Source organism: Choloepus didactylus, chromosome 27 (genome assembly GCF_015220235.1).
Source record: "Choloepus didactylus isolate mChoDid1 chromosome 27, mChoDid1.pri, whole genome shotgun sequence".
NCBI lineage: Eukaryota > Metazoa > Chordata > Mammalia > Pilosa > Megalonychidae > Choloepus > Choloepus didactylus.
Window position 1 is genome coordinate 17,872,564 of NC_051333.1, and position 18,501 is coordinate 17,891,064.

The window sequence follows — 18,501 nt, forward strand, 5'->3', positions numbered from 1 at the left end:
TTTCATAAAGAGTGTATTTTTAATGTAAGAAGAAAGATCTTAAATCAATAAACTAATCTTAAACCGAAAGACAGGGAAAAAAAGAAGAGCAAACTAAACCCAAAGTAACCAGAACGAAGGAAATAAAAATCTGAGCAGAAATAAATGAAATAGACACACACACACACAAAAAAAAAACAAAGAAAATCAACTAACCGAAAGTTTGTTCTTGGAAAAGACCTGAAACTGACAAACCTTTAACTAGCAAAGGTGGGGGGGGGGGGGGGGGTAAAGATACAAATTACTAAAATCAGGAGTGAAAGAGAAGGCATTATTATTACTATTAAGCTTACAGAAATAAAAAGCATTTTAAGGGAATACAATGAACAACTGTAGGCCAATAAATCAGATAACAGAACAAATGGAGAAATTCCTAGAAAGACATAAATTAACAAAGATGAATCAAGAAGAAACAGAGAAACTGAATAGATCTATAACAAGACCCAGAATTAGTAATCAAAAATCACCCACAAAGAAAAACTCAGGATCAGATGGTTTTATTGGCAAGTTCTACCAAAGATGTACAGAAGGATTAATACCAATTCTTCACAAACTCTTCCAAAAAGAGCAGAGAAGGGAACCTTTCCCAATTCATATTATGAAGCCAGAATTAGCCTGATCCTATAAGCAGAGAAAGACATCAAACAAAAAGAAAACTATAAACATCTTTTATGAATAAAAAGGCAAAAACCCTCAACAAAATAATAATAAAACTAATCAAGCAACATATAAAAATGATTACACAGTATGACAAAGTGGGAAATATACTAGGAATGCAAGATTGGTTTAACATCTGAAAATTAATTAATGTTATAGATACATTGATAGATTAAAGGATAAAAACCAAACATCATCTCAAAGGATGCAAAGAACCATCTGACAAAATTAAATAAAACTTCATGATTAAAACACTCAACAAAGTAACAACAGAAGGGGACTTCCTGAACATGATATAAGGCATCTGTGAAAAACCCACAGTCTACATCATACCTAATGGTAAAAGACTGAATGCTTTCCCCTAAGATCAGGAACAAGGCAAGGATGTCCACTGTCATTACTTCTATTCAACATTCTACTATAGGTTCTAGAAAGGGCATTAGGCAAGAAAAAGCAACAAAAGGCATTCAAGATTGGAAAGAAAGAATTAAAACCATTTCTATTTTCAGATGGCAAGGTCCTATATGTAGAAAATCCTATGGAATCACTAAAACACTTTTAGACCTAATAAACAAGTTCAGTGAGATTGCAGAATATAAAATCAACATACAAAAGTTGGTTGTATTTCTATATACTTGCAGTGAGCAATCCAAAAATGAAATTAAGAAAACAATTCCATTAAAAATAACATCAGAAAAAAAAGAATGCCTAGGAATATATTTAGCAAAACAAATGTAAAACTTACTCTCTGAAAACTACAAAATATTGTTGAAGGAAAAAGAAGTCCTAAATAAATGGAAAGACATTCCATGTTCACAATTCAAAAGAATTAATATTGTTAAGATGGCAAAACTCCTCAAATTGATCTACAAATTCAATGCAATCCCTTTCAAAATTCCAGCTGCCTTCTTTGCAGAAATTCAAGGAATCCAAAACATCCAAAACAATCTTAAAAAAAGAAAAAGTTGGAGGACCCACCCTTCCTGATTTTAAAATGTGTTACAATGCTACAGCGTAATACTGGAATAACAACAAACTTACAGGTTACTGGATTAAAATTGATAGTCCAGAAATTAACCCTCACAATAGATTTTTGACAAGGGTGACAAGACAATTCACTGGGGGAAATGACAGACTTTTCAACAAATTGGCCTGGGACAACAGGTTGTCTACATACAGAAGAATGAAATGCAGATACTTACCTCACACTCTATACAAAAGTTAACTCAAAATGGATCAAAGACTTAAATGCAAGAGATAAGACTTATCAATCTTAGAAGAAAACACAAGTTAAATCATGACCTTGGATTAGGCAATGGCTTAGATATGACACCAAAAGCACAAACAACAAAAAGAAAAACAGATAAACTGGACAATAATTAAAAATTATTATGCCTCAAAGGACACCATTAAGAAAGTGAAAAGATAACCCACAGAATGGGAGAAAATAATTGCATATCATAGATCTAGTAAGGGACTTGGATCTAGAATGAATATATATACATGGAATACATAGAGAGAATATATAGAATGAATATATATATATATAACTCAATGATAAAAAGACATATAACCCAATTTAAAAAATGGGCGAAGCGGCTGAACATAGACATTTCTTCAAAGAAGATTTGGAAATGGTCAATAAACACATGAAAATATCACAATATCATTAATCATCAGGTAAAGGCAAATCACAACCACAATATTGGTTGTGTAACAATGAGCCAAAACAAACGAAATAATATTTCACACCCACTAGGATGACCATAAGTTACAAAAATGAAAGTAAGTGTCAGGGAGAATAGGGAGAAACTGGAACCCACATACAATGCTGGTTGGAATGTAAAACGGTGCAGCTACTTTGGAAAACAGTCTGGCAATTACTTAAAATGTTAAAACTACAGTTACCATATGGTCCTGCAATTCCATTTCTAGGAGAAATGAAAACCTATATTCCCACAAAATTAAGTACTACAATGCTACAACATGGATGAACTTTGAAAATATTAAGCCATGTGAATGAAGAGTCACAAAGGACCACATATTGTATAACTCCATTGATATGAAATGTCCAGAATAGACAAATCCATAGAGATAGAAAGGAGATTGGAGGTTGCTACATTGGTGGAGGGGATTGGAGGAAACTGGGGAGTGATAATGGCTAATGGGACAGGGTTTCTTTTTGGGGTGATGAAAATGTTCTAAAATTAATTGTGGCACTGGCCTCACAACTCTGTAAATATACTGAAAATGATCAATTTATACACTTTAATTGGGTAAATTAATGGTATTTGAATTATATCTCAAAAAAGCTGTTATTTTTAAATTATGAAGCTATTTTACAGGAAGTTTTTTTTTTTTTTTGAACAATGGGAATTTATTGGATCACAGTTTTGAGGCTTAAAAGTCCAAAATCAAGGTATCAGCAATGCTTCCTTTCTCTTTGAGTGTTTATTTTTGAATTTCAATTTTTAAAATTTCATAAGAAAATGTTACCTTGATAAACCAGATTACTGTTCATTGGGTAGTCACTCCTCTCACCTCCCTTTATGGGAGTAGTATACTTACCAATCCAAAAAAACGGGGCTTGGTCGGGTCATTTGTTTGGGCCAGAATAATGTAAGTAGACATGATATGCACAGAAGCCTTAAATGTGCTTACTTTATTTGACATGTTTCATGAAATTCAATGATATGTCATGAGAAAAACTTACCCTGGGAGCCACTGTCCTTTTGGCTGGGGTCCAGAATAAACATATGTAGAGCAGACCTGAGCCCACCCACAGCCTGAACATAGGCCAGTTGATCCACAGTCTAAAGCATAGCCACCCACCCAATCTGCAGACCCTTGACTATAAAAAAAAATGCCTACTAGTCTATAACAACAAGTTTTAAGGCTGTTGTTAAGCAGCATTATTGCATCAACAAACTGACTCAAAAAAGAAGTACAAGAGCTTAAAAGATATCAGATTAATACATACACGACTGATAAAAACGTCAAGGTACTAACCTCTCAAATCGAGCTGGGTTTAGATATATTTGCTAGATAACAGTGAGGCTGTGGAGTCAGGCTTCCCGGATTGAAATCTTTGCCTCAAAAATTTACTAATTTTGAACATCACATCTATGGCCAACTGATTATTGACAAGGCCTCCAAGTCCCCTCAATGGAGAAAGAATACTCTCTTCAACAAATGGTTTTGGGAAAACTGGATATTCATATGCAAAACAATGAAGGAAGACCCTACCTCACATGACATATAAAAGTTAACTCAAAATGGATCAAAGACTGTAAATAGGAGGCTAAACCTTCCTATAATTATGCTCAAGAAGCACTTTTCAGAGAACATTTTTTGTTGCTCAGATGTGGCCTTTCTCTCTCTAACCCCAACTCGGCAAAAAAATTCATTAACATCCTCCCTAGGTGGCACATGACTCCCAGGGAAGTGAATCTCCCTGACGACGTGGGACATGACTCCCAGGAATGAGCCTGGCCCTGGCACTGAGGGACTGAAAATGTCTTCCTGACTGTACCAGTTTTCGATGTATTATGTCCCCCAAAACGCGATGTTATTTGATGAAATCTTGTGGGGGCAGACATATTAGTGTTGATTAGGTTAGAATCCTTTGATTGAGTGTTTCCATGGAGAACTCAATCAACTGTGGGTGAGACCTCTGATTGGATAATTTTCATGGAGGTGTTACCCCGCCCACTCAGGGTGGGTCTTAATTGAATCACTGGAGTCCTATAAAAATGTTCACAGACAGTACGAGGTGCTGCAGCCAGGAGAGACACTTTGAAGAATGCATAGGAGCTGAGGGTGGAACACAACCTGGGATCAGCAGACACCAGCCACATGCTTTCCCAGATAACAGGTTTTCTGGATGCCACCGGCCTTCCTTCAGTGAAGGTATACTTGTGCTGATGCCTTCATATGGCCATTTTCATGGCCTTCAGACCGTAACTTTATAACCAAATAAATCCCCTTTATAAAAGCCAATCCATTTCTGGTATTTTGCATAATGGCAGCATTAGCAAACTAGAACACTGACCAAAAGGGGCAAAAGAAAGGTAACAAAATAAGGTTATAGTGGCTCAGACATTTGAAATAGAGTTGAAAGGCTATCCTGGGGGTTACCCTTATGCAAGCTCCAGCTAGATATCCCAAACAGCCATAGCATGCCAAGTGCTTTCCAATAGTAGTCCCAAAATACCTAGGTCCCTATCCGAGATTCTGTAAATGAAAACTCACCATGTTTATAAGTCAGAAGTTAAATCCACCAGAGTGTTCCTATGCCAGACAAGTCCTAAAACCCAGAGACAACAGCCTCTTTAAGAACAACAACCACATGCAGCCCCGTTCCCCATGTCGACACCCATTTTCAACATCAACAAGTTAGGGTGGTCATGCCTAGACATCCCTGAAGATCAAGAAAGTGATTAAATGAGAGGAAGGGGTAGCAACAGAATAAATAGGATTCAACAAAGGATTATGAATATTGAATCTTTATATAAATAATTTTTTTAGATGCTAGGGTATTAAAATAACTAGAAGGAAATAACTGAAATTGTGGACTGTAACCCATAACATTCTTTGAAATTTACTCTATAGCTACTCGCTAAATTGTACTTTTAAAGTTATCATCTTTCTGTATATATGTTGTATTTCTCAATAAGAAAATAACTGAAATTGTGGAACTGTAACCCATAACATTCTTTGAAGTTTGCTCTCTATTTGTTAAATCATACTTTGAAAGTTATCACTGTTAGGCATATATGTTAAATTTCACAATAAAAAATGTATTTTAAAAATGGATCAAAGACTAATATGAGAACCCCAACTATAAAACTCCTAGAAGAAAACCAGGGAAACAGCTTCAGGACCTTGTGTTAGACAATGGTTTCTTAGACTTAAACCCTAAAGCACAAGCAGAAAAGAAAAAAATAGATAAATGGGACCTTATCAAATAAAAAACTCTTATGAATCAAAGGACTTTATCATGACAGTGAAAAGACTATGTACAGAATGGGAGAAAATATTTGGAAACCTCTCATTGAATAAGGGTATAATAACCAGAATATATAAGGAAACCCTACAAGTCAACAACAAAAAGACAAACAACCCAATTAAAAAATAGGAAGAAGACTGGAACAAACATTTTTCCAAAGAAAATAAACAAATGGCCAATAAGCAATAAAAGATGCTTAGCATATTTAGCCATTAGAGAAATGTAAATCAAAACCACAATGAGCTACCACCTTACACTCATTAATATGGCTACTATTAGAAAAAAAAAGACAAAACAGAAAATAACAAGTGTTGGAGAAGATGTAGAAAAAAAGGAAGACTCGTTCATCGTTGCTGGCAATGTAAAATGATGCGCCCATTCTGGAAAACAGTTTGGTGGCTCTTCAGAAAGTTAAGTATAAAATTACTATGTGAGCCAGGAATTCCACTTCTAAGTATATATACCCAAAAGAACTTAACGTAGGGACTTGAACAGACATTTACACACTAGTATTCACAGCAGCATTATTCAAATTGTCAAATGATGGAAGCAACTCAAGTAGCCATCAAGAGATGAATGGATAAACAACATGTGGTATATATATACAATGGAATATTATTCAGCCATAAAAAGCATGAAGTTTATCTATTCTGATACATGCAACCACATAGATGAACACTGAAGACATCATGTGGGTGAAATAAGTCAGACACAGAAGGACAATTATTTTATTATCTCACTTTATGAATTTATATACTCTAATTATTTTATATATAAGTCAGAAACTATAATACAGGTTACCAGAGGACAGGATGCAGTTAGGGAATGGAGAGTTAATGCTTAATTGGTACAGAATTTCTGTTTAGTGTGATGGAAAAGTTTTTGTAACGGATGTTGGTGATGGTAGTACAACATGGTATATATAATTAACACCACTGAATTGTATGTTTGAGAGTGTTTAAAATGGGAAATTTTAAGTTGTATATATGTTAACAGAATAAAAAATTTTAAAAAAATCATAGAACTGTATAACAGTGAACCCGTAACATACACTATGAACTACAGTCAACAGTGTAATTTTAAGAAGGTTTTATCAATTGTAACAAAAGTACCACACTAATACAAAGTGTTAATAACAGGGAAAAACTGCATGTATGTGGGGGGGGGTATATGGGAACTATGTGCTTTCTGTATGATTTTTCCATAAAGCTACAACCTCTCTAACAAAAAAAGGAATTTTTTTTTCAGTAATTGTATAATCTTAATAAGTAACCAAATTTACACCTCAGTTTCCTTATCTATAAAGTGGCATTCACCTAGTAGGGCTGATGTGAGTACTAAATTGAGACAATACATGTACAGATTACCCAGGAATCAATATTTCAAGAATAGATAATCCCTCTAGAATATAAACCATAAGGAAGGCAAAAAACAACAATAACCAAAGAAAACATCACTTCTATTAATTCAAGTAAATATGAATAAATCGTATTTAAAAAAATAACAGAGACACACACAAGTAAACACTATACCACTGACAAAAACTATATAACAAGTAACAAAAGTTCTAGAAATAAATATGGGTGAATTTCCAATTGCATAAAATAGTGAATCAGTGCTTTTTTAAAAAAATCTATTTGCCTAAGATGTTGACTGTCTTTGCATCCATATGTAAAAAATTCCACATTAATAGCAGGAAACAGTGGAATGAACCTTAAGAAATATAAATTCATAATTTATACAATTAAGTTTTAGTTCTCCTGTCAGATAGAATCAAGAAAAGATGAATGTACTCCAGGGCCAGGCAAGAAGCCTTAACAATTTCAGAGTTCTCGCTGGTATTACAGCAATTTCTTCTCCTTCATGTTTAAGATACTCAAAGCAAAATCTTCAGACCTTGCATTTGGAATGGATTCTTAGATATAACACCAAAAGCATGAGCAAAAAACAAAAAATACATAAACTAGCCTTCATGTAAATGAAAAACTTTTGTACATCAAAAGACAATATCAAGAAAGTAAAACAACAATCTAGAGATTGGGAAAAAATATTTGGAAATCATATATCTGATAAGCGTTTAATATCCAGACTACGTAAAAAACTCCTACAACTCAACAACAAAAAGACAAACAACCCAATTTAAAAATGGGCAGAGGACTTGAACAGATAATTCTCCAAAGAAGATATGCAAGAAGCCAATAAGCACATGCAAGGATGCTATTAGGAAATGCAAACCAAAGCCATCACAATGAGATACCACTTTACACTCACTAGAATGGCTATTTTGAAAAATGAAAGTAAGCATTGGTCAGGATGTGAAGAAAATGGAACACGTGTGCATTGTTCGTGGGCATATGAAATGGTGCAGCTGCTGTGGAAAACAGTTTAACCGTTCCTCAAAAAGTCTGACATAGAATTACCATATGACCTGGCAGTTCCACTTCTAGATATATATCCAAAAGAATTGAAAGCAGTGATTCAAACAGTAATTGTACATGGATGTTCAAAGCAGCATCATTTACAATAGCTAAAAGGTAGAAACAATCCAAGTGTCCATCAAGAAAAGAATGGAGAACGAATATGTGGTATACACATACAATGGAATATTATTCATCCCAAAAAGGAATGAAGCTCTGATACATGCTACTACATGGATCAACCTTGAAGACATCATATTAAGTTAAGCCAGACAAAAAGGACTAATATTGTATGATTTCACTTATAGGAAATATCCAGAATAGGCAAATGCAGGGACAGAAAGGAGATCAGAGGTCATCAGGGGTCAGGAGGAGGAGAGAATGAGGAGTGTTGATTAAGTACAGAGTTTCTTTGGGTGGGAGGGATGATGAAAAAGTTTTGGTGATGGCAGCACAACATTGTAAATGTAATTAATACCACCGAAACATACACTTAAAAAGCTCAAAATAGGAAATTTTACTACAATACATTAAAAAAAATGCTGAGGAGGGGGCGGAAGATGGCAGCATAGAGAGGAGTGGAAGCTAAGTAGTCCCCCTGAAACAACTAAAAAAAACCAGAAACAACTAGTAAATAATCCAGAATAACTGCGGGGGGACAAACGAGACCATCCACCCATCATACACCAACCTGAATTGAAAGGAATGCCCGAGATCTGTAAGAAAAACCTGCGGATCCAAGTCAGAAGACCCCCTCCCCCATAGCCCGAGCTCCAAAGCCTCGTGGTGCCAGAGAGAAGCTCTCTCCCAGCAAGCGAATATAGCTCAGCTGAGCTCCAACTGGGGTTTTAAGTAGCGAGTGTGAACTGCTCACTACAGGTACAAATCCCCAAAAAACAGACAGAGGCTTTGGGTGACGACTGACCTGGGAGAGCCGCGTGTTCGCCTCGGACTAGATCTGAAGGGGACTATATGTTTCTTTTTCGGCTCAGTGGAGAAAGCCCCTGCCATTTTCAGTTCCCAGGACGGTGACTCAGAGAAGTGTGGAGATAGCACAAGCAGAGAGAGAGAGACCATTGAAATGCTAATGACCCCCACCTGGGGGGTCTGCCTTCTCTAGGAGGAAAGGGGTGGGGCCCTTTCCATTCAGAACCAGACCCCAGAGCCTGGGGGAACACGGCCACACCTCCTCACACCAGTCAAGAATTACAGGCTAACAGGCGCCACCTGCTGGGCAGAAAAGCACAGTGAGCCGAGGCATCACAGGGTGGAGCAATTTTCTAAGACAAGCCCTCAGGGAAACCAGATACTGAATATTTCTTCCCTCTGGGACCTGAGCCTGTTCTGGTCTGGGAAAACTGATTTGGATAACCAAGGAAACCATGCCTAGACAACAGAAAATTACAACCTACACCAAGAAAAACAAAGTTATGGCCCAGTCAAAGGAACAAACGTACACTTCAACTGAGATACAGGAATTTAAATAATTAATGCTAAATCAATTCAAAAAGTTTAGAGAAGATATTGCAAAAGAGATAGAGGCTGTAAAGAAAACACTGGGCATACATAAGACAGAAACTGAAAGTTCAAAAAAACAACTAGTAGAATCTATGGAAATGTAAGGCACAACACAAGAGATGAAAGACACAATGAAAACATACAACAGCAGATCTCAAGAGGCAGAAGAAAACACTCAGGAACTGGAGAACAAAACACCTGAAAGCCTACATGCAAAGGAGCAGATGGAGAAAAGAATGAAAAAATATAAGCAACGTCTCCGGGAACTTACGGATGAAACAAAGTACAATAATGTACGTATCATTGGTGTCCCAGAAGGAGAAGAGATGGGAAAAGGGGCAGAAGCAACAATAGAGGACATAATTAATGAAAATTTCCCATCTCTTATGAAAGACATAAAATTACAGATCCAAGAAGCGCAGCGTACTCCAAACAGAAGAGATATGAATAGGCCTACGCCAAGACACTTAATAATCAGATTATCAAATGTCAAAGACAAAGAGAGAATCCTGAAAGCAGCAAGAGAAAAGTGATCCATCACATACAAAGGAAGCTTAATAAGAGTATGTGCGGATCTCTCAGCAGAAACCATGGAGACAAGAAGGAAGTGGTGTGATATATTTAAGATACTGAAAGAGAAAAACCACCAACCAAGAATATCCAGCAAAGCTGTCCTTCAAATATGAGGGAGAGCTCAAAATATTTTCTGACAAACAGACAATGAGAGACTTTGTGAACAAGACACCCGCCCTACAAGAAATACTAAAGGGAGCACTACAGAGTGATAGAAGAGAGGAGTGCGTGGTTTGGAAAACAATTTTGGGAGATGGTAGCACAACAATGTAAGTACACTGAACAAAGATAACCATGAATACGGTTGAGAGAGGAAGGCTGGGAGCATGTGAGACACCACAAGAAAGGAGGAAAGATAAAGACTGGGACTGTGTAACTTGGTGAAATCTAGAGTGTTCAACAATTGTGATAAAATGTACAAATATGTTGTTTTACGAGGGAGAACAAGCAAATGTCAACCTTGCAAGGTGTTAAAAATGGGGAAGCATTGGGGGAGGGATGAGATCAACATAATCTAGAGACTGTAACTAATAGAATCATTGTATTATGATTCCTTTAATCTAACAAAGGTGATATATACCAAGGTAAATGCAGATAAGAGGGGGGATAGGGGAGGTATGTTAGACACTTGACATTGGTGGTACTGTCTGATTCTTTACTCTACTTTGATTTAAAGTTATTTTTCCTTTTGCTGCTTCTTAGCTGTCATTTTTTTTCCTCTATCTTTTGCCTCTCTACCTTCTTTGACTCTCCCTCCTGCCTAGTGGAAGAAATGTAGATGCCCCCATATAGATAGTGGTGAAGGTGGTGAACACATAAATATATGACCGTACAGAGAACCATCGATTATTTACTTAGGATGGAATGTATGGTGAGTGAACAAAACCATATTAAAAAAAAAATGGGTTGATGACAAAACCTCGAGGGTAGTATACTGAGTGAAATAAGCCAGACACATTAGGACAATTATTGCAGGGTCTCACTGATAGGAACTAATTATAATATGTAAACTCATAGACATGAAATATAATGTACCAAGATATAGGACGAGGCTTAAGAAGGGAGCAGTTGCTTAGTATGAGCAGAATGTTCAACTAGGCTGAACTTAAATGTTTGGAAATGAACAGACTTGTCAGTAGCAAGATGTGAGAATAACTAACAGTGGCGAATGGCGTGTGAATGAGATGGAAAGGGGAAGCTCAGAGTCATATATGTCACCAGAAGGAAAGTTGGAGATCAAAAGATGGGAATGTATAAAACTCAATCCTATGGTGGCCAATGTCCATGATTAACTGTACAAGTATTAGAAATCACTTCCACGAACCAGAACAAATGTATGACAATACAATTAGAAGTTAATAATAGAGGGATGTATAAGGAAGAAATATATACCTATTGCAAACTATATACTACAGTTAGTAGTATTTCAACATTTTTTCATAAACAGTAACAAATGTACTATACCAACACTACAAGTCAACAATTGAGGGGGGTTGGTTAGGGATAGGGGAGGATTCAAGTTTCCTTTTCTTTTTTTCTTTTTTCATCCTTCACTTTATTTCTTGTATGGAGTAATGAAAAGTTTCTAAAAATTGAACAAAAATTAAGTGTGGTGATGGATGCACAGCTGTATGAGGGTACCCAGGGGCAACTGATTGTAATGGTAAAATTATGTCACTTGAATTATTCATTAATGAAAAATATTTTCTTTTATTTAAAAAAAAAAGAAAAAGTAAATATACAATGAGGGGAGGAAGGGAATGGGATATTTTGAATGTTCTTTTCTATTTTAATTTTTATTTTATTTTTTGGAGTAACAATGTTCAAAGACTGTGGTGATGAATGCACAACTATATGATGATACGGTGAACAACTGATTGTACGCTTGGAATGACTGTATGTTATGCGATTATATCTCAATAAAATTGCATTAAAAAATCAAAAAAAAATGCTGAGATGAATCTTTTAAAAATAGTAAAGCATATTGGGAGGGCACATGATGTATTAGCTGACTAGCAACTTTTTGTACATTTTTTTCTTAAAATTACACAACTATTAAATGAAAATCTGTCTTTTAAAAACTTGAAGCATGACATGCTTTCATGTTTTTCTTACCTATTATGCATGTTTTTATTATTTCCAATATATTTTAAATTTATCTTGAATAGACTAGCCTAATACTAAGCAAAATGCTTAAAATCTTTATTGATATTCAGATAAATCTGCACAGATTAATTTAAAGGGAAATTATACTGATTCAATAATGATGAAATCTAACTAAAAGAGAGGTATTTTTAAAAACTCATTCAAATACTCTCTTTAGGTTTCAGTAAAATTTTAAAGGTTTTTTTCCTTTTCCCCTACATAACAGATAAATTTCTTATTTTTTTTTCCTTAATGGTTTTGTTTCTAGTCTCAGCATCTTTTTCATTTAATTTTGAGCTGGTTGTAGTTTGTATATGAGACTGTTATTCATTTTTTGTATTCTGTTTGGGAGGTGGTCTACATTTGAATGAATTATCTTCAGCTGCCCATATACATAACCATTATATCTAGATATAATATTTTTGCATGCATCTTCCCAATTTTTATCTTTTATTTTTTCTCTTTTATGTATCCTCCCCTAGAAGTTATGAAATTATAGTAAGTAAATGTGTAGTCTGATCTTACACATTTGGGTAGTCTGAGCGTGTTTCTGACTTTAATGGGAATGAATCTCATTTTTCACCAGGAAGCATAGCACTGGCTTTCAACTTAACATATGAGTGTGTATATCTTATATATGTTTGTGAATAGTTTTTTTAAAAAAGCTTGCTAAGAAAGTATCCTTGTACTCTTATTTGATAAATAGGTCCCTTTAAAATCTCAAATTCTGATTTTTTTTCAAAGTTTTTTTTCACTCTAAGGAGCTAATTATATTTTTTCTTGAATATGGTAGATTATGTTAGTTGATTCTTTTAAATTGACCCATTCTTGATTGTAATATAGAAAAGACATTTCACCTAATTCTTCTCCAATTAATCTATAAATTTTTTGCAATGCCAAATAAAATCCCAAAAGGATTTTTTCCTAGAACTAGATAAGCTGATTCTAAAATTCAAAAGGAAGCATAAAGGTTCCAAGGTGGCTGAAACATTTTTGATAAACTAACAAGGTGTGTGGGGAGTGAGAAGAAGAATCCTTGCCCAAGCAAACAGGATTATTAAAAAGTTACAGTAATTAAAACAATGTAAACACAAACACATAGAATAATAATGTTATAGATGTAGACAAATAGATTAATGAAAGAGAAGACAGTTTAGAAACAGAACCAATCACGTATATGATAAAGGCGACATCAAAAGAAAAGATCTATTTAATATATGGTGTTGGAACAACTGGTTTTCTAAACACAACCATAATTCCACCAACAGAATTATCAGTAAATCCCTACCTCACACCAATTACAAAATTAATTTCTAGTTGTACTAAAGATTAAATATGAAAAACAAAGCATTAAAAAGAATATCTCTATAACCTTATATTAGGAAAGATATCTTAGAAAAGACCAACGTTGGCAATACATGAAGACTGTTAAATACTGACTTTCATATATTCATTCTGAAAATTATTTTCTTGTTCATAAACATTTGTCATTTACTAAATGTAACTATCCAAATTTAAAGTGTCTATACAACAAAAGATAAATGATAAAACACAAAGTGAGAGATTGGGAGAATATATCTGCATAAATCCAAATGCAAAAATAGTCATGCTTAAAATTCCCATTTTTAAATAACAAGTAGAAAAAAGACTAACAACTAACTATAAAGTGGACAAAGTATATGAACAGGCAACTAGAAGAATGTACATTTCTTCACTCATGAGTGGGGTTCAATCCATACAGTGTTTTTAGAGTGTGGGCCTTAGAGTCAGACCACCTGGGTTTTAATTCTAGCGTTATCAGACATTTAATGCACAAAGTTTTGCAAGTTTCCTAATTTCTGCGCTTCACTTCCCACATCTGTAAAAATTGAAAAAACAGTAATATCTACTTTATAGGCTTTTCATAATAACTACACGAAATAAGCTATGCAATTTCATAGCACATTATTCCTGACATACTAAGTACTCAATAAAGTTATTATGCTATTGTAGAAGATTTTTCTAGCTATTGAACAGTTATTCATATACAGACAAGAGCTGTCATGGCATATATTTACACCCAGATTCTAGAATGAGTTTAGGGACTATAGTACCAGAAATGGAGTCGGTCCATTTCTATTTGAGAGTCCATTTCTATTTGAGAGTCCAAACCAAAAGATCTGTCTCTGATATCTGGCAAGGATTGTATGAATTTTTTTTACAGCTAATAGTGTCCTATTTATAGATTACAACTCCTTTGACATGATCTCCAGATTTTTACTTTGCAAAGAAAATGCACATGTGAACTAATTATTGGAATCTTCTCATAAAAGATCGTCCTTACCCATCATCAACTCAAAATACACCTAAAAAAACATCTATCTGCAAATCTTAATGGTCTGTTTCTTGAGACATTATTTTAAAATCTTTATCATGCAAGAACTTGCATTTCTTCCAACTGCTTAGTGTTTTTCACCCAAATTCCTATTTTATTAACTATTGATTTTTAAGAGTTGTTAGTATATCTATGTCTGCTATAGGTATTACAAAAACTGTTGCACAATTTTGCCTTTTTACATTTTTGTGGTGTTTTTACAGAACTGAACGATTCATTTTATGTACCCAAACCAGGCAATCTTCCCTTGTATCTCATGGATTTCCTGTTAAACTAAAAAAACAGGTCAATGAATACAGCCAACATATTCAAAGACCTTTTAAGTAGGAAACGAAAGGTCTAGTCTGACTAGAGCCAGAGATTGTGCTCTTAACCAATGTGCCAGTAACAGAAATAGCTGAATAAGCCACAGGATCATCTGGTCCAAAGAATTATAGGTTTTTCAGACTGAGAAATATTTAAGGTGAGGGGCAAAGAGCAGTGAGGTGGGAAATTTTCAATATACAGGAGAATGAAGGATAGCTGACAGATAGAAAGATCAGATAGAAAGATCCCAGAAGCCGAAATGGAAGGAGACAAGAGCAGAGCACAATGGGTTATTTTGTAAAAGGATAAAGAATGCTGCATCTTCTGAGACCATAAAAAAGATCTGGAAAGCTATGGATACCAGAACCATGAGATTTTGCCATGGAGTATTACTCCATATTTTGACTTAACTTGTATCAAAAGCTCAAATGAAAAAAAAATACACTTGGAAAATCATTTGAAAGGCAAAGGTTCCATTTATTCCTCCAGATAATTAAGATTTTTAATCCTTAGCCAAGATAGACTTTTAAAGAAAACAAATGAATTTAACAATTTTAAGAAGAAATATGGAATTATTTCAGAATTTATTTTTTTACCACGGTGCCAATGAAAAGACTTTTCTTTCCTTAAGGAACTATTAAGCTGTTTCCTCATAAACATTACAAATGATGGAATGAACTTTGCAACCCAGTTTGCTTTGCCTCTCCAGATCAGATTCAAATTTGAACTTAACTTTAATAAATGTGTATGGCCCTTTTCCTGAATATCCATATCCCAAATTTCCCCTGGTTCTGATCTTCTATTTGTATTTTTTCCTCACTTCAATTTTCATCTATTTAATTCTTTTCCAAATTAATGGGTGGATTACGGTAACCCACCGAGGCTGCCCTGCAAAATAAGACAGGAAGCAAATACAGGCTCAAAACTTACAAGAGATCTGGTCATATCCTCTTCTTCCTTGGAAAGAGCAGAGTCCTAAGAATGCCAAGCTGAGGGAAGAGAAATAAAACAGATTTCTTTCAAAGCTCCAAAAACTGAGTACAGAAATCTTCAGCACTAGGTGGCTACTAGGTCCCCTATGGACGAATGATCCTCAGAGCCATGAATAATATTAACCACCAGGTGATGGAAACACTGAAATGTACACGGATGACTGATTTAATCATACGCAATCCGGTGGGGATATCTGGAGGGCGAAGTATAAGGTGCCCAATGAATCCGTCAGCACTATAGTATACCCCTAGGTTCTTGCCATCTTATTTCCAGAAACTTATCCCAAGTACATACTAATAATTACCACAGAGATTTAAGAATTAGGATATTCTTTGAGGTGCTATTTTGAACATAAAGAATTTGGCAAAAACCTTAATCAGAGATTGGTCATAGGCATTGTGGAACATTCTAATGATGGAATGAAATGCAGTCATGACTCTAATGACATTTTAAAATAAATTTAATTGGTTTATATTTTACCATAAAAAATTTAGGGCCTTCTGGTAAAAAATGGCAGATTGAATACTTGCATTTATCTCTGCTCTTTCCCAAACACAACCAATGCTACAGTGAGGGAACATAAGAGGGCATCACATCACAAGGAAAAATACTTCAGCAGATAATACATGTCAACAAAATTTTTGAGGCTGTAGAGTGGACAGATGAGTGGTATCTAATGCAGCAAATCACAGGAAGCTAAAACTTAAATCAGGAGAGAAGAAGGTGGGGAAGCTACGGCAGAACCCAGAAAGGCACAGGAACACAGACATATGGTATTTCTGCACACAAGTGTTTTCAGTGGGCCAAAAACCAGGGAACTGAGTATAAGATGCTATAAACAGTGGTGAAGACCGTCTGATGTCCTCTTTCATTTCATATACAGCTTGGAGGCATTTCACCTACCCTAGCAAAAAAATTAATTTTCTCATCAGAAATATTGAATGAAAAAGTCTCTGGATTTCAAGTATATCAGAGCCAGATAAAAATGGGGTTGAAAAATTGTAGAGGAAATACTGAAACATGAGGATTCCTCCCTCACTTCTTTGTTTTGTTTGCCACCCATAAAGCTGGCATCCTGGCTTACACCCTTCAAGCTAAATCTAGAAGAATTTCCCCTTAGGGAAACTGACTAGCCCTAAAGAAATTGCCTACAAAGGCTGACATTTAGTCAAACTTTAATGAAACCCTATATTGGGAGGAAAGGCAAGGGGTAGAGTGTACACATGCTGAGGTAGACATGGGAGAGATGAGGAAGGGGTTAGGCAGTGAAGGAAATCTAAAAATCACCATTGTCAAATGTCAATAGGAAATATCTAAAACTGAAAAAGAAGGCATCAGTAGTAGTAGAATGTTTCTCAGAAATATGGAATTGAATACTCAAATATCCAAACAAAAAATGTTCAAAGTGGTTGCTTCTGTGTAGTAGGAATTCAGTACTAGGAGGGACAGAATAGACTTCTATTCTTGTTTCTTAGTAGCACTTTAAAAAATATTTAAATGGATTCTCCGAGAAAAATAGAAATTACATTTTAAAAATTCATTTAAAAAAAATCAAACAATAGTGAATAGTCAACTAAATACATTAGAAAACAAATGCCTACTCTTAAGAGTCAAAAATACCCATGTGTACTTTCTTGGTAAGAGTAATGAATTTCCTAACTCTTTTTACTCTCTGTGCCCTTACTCTCTCTGCCTCTCTCCCCTAACCTCAGCCCTATCTCTGAGCCACCTCACCTTTCCTTTCCATCAACTGGGTTAAATGCTTCATTGTCACACAGCTACTGCTGATCTCTGAAGGTTGAGACGTTATTCAGGCCTTGCTTGCTCAGGGCAAGAGGGTTAAGATAGGCTGCAGCACCAGCAAGTCCAAGATCCACTCTTTCCTAGGACTTTCCAACCGCTTGGGCAAGTCTCAGGTCAGGAGGTATTTTTCCATGATACATATCTGCACCTAGGGCTTCCTTCTATTCTCACCACAGAGATGTCTTCTCTTTGTGGACACAGGACCTGTGGGTTTAGGACATAAATCCAGTTTACCTGAGGCCTTTTCACTGGATCTCTGTGGCAACCAGCCTCTAATATGGCTCCCCAAAAAGCACTGTCTTTTGGTGTTCATGTCTTTTGTAAGTCCCTCCCACCCCATGCTAAATAGGACTGACCCATATAACTAATAAGATATTGCAGAAATGACAGTGTTTACTTCCAAAGCTTGGTGAAAAGAGACACACATTGTGGCTTTTGTGTGGTGCATTTTTGGATCATGTACTTTGGGGGAAGCCAGTCATCATGCCATGAAGACACTCAACCAGTCCTATGGAGAGGCTTCCAGATAACAGCTAATACCAACTTGTCAACCATCTTGGAAGTGACTCCTCTAGTCCCAGTCTAACTTTCTGATGACAGCAGTCTCAATCTCACCAACATCATGACTGCATGTGAGATCTAAGCTAGAATTACCCAGCTAAAACTAC

At 35.5% G+C, this 18,501-nt stretch overlaps 1 protein-coding gene across 5 annotated transcripts in view; it reads right to left on the reverse strand.

Annotated features, from left to right (window-relative positions):
* ZNF568 (zinc finger protein 568) overlaps positions 1-18,501 on the reverse strand; it is a 47,632-nt gene that overhangs the window by 26,314 nt on the left and 2,817 nt on the right. For all 5 annotated transcript variants that reach the window (XM_037820227.1, XM_037820230.1, XM_037820229.1 and 2 more), the window contains 2 exons: positions 17,765-18,037; positions 15,968-16,026 (listed from right to left, as the gene is read on the reverse strand). In XM_037820227.1, coding sequence (XP_037676155.1) covers positions 15,968-15,982 — 15 coding nt within the window. In that variant the 5' untranslated portion in view covers positions 15,983-16,026; positions 17,765-18,037. The remainder of the gene's footprint in view (positions 1-15,967; positions 16,027-17,764; positions 18,038-18,501) is intronic.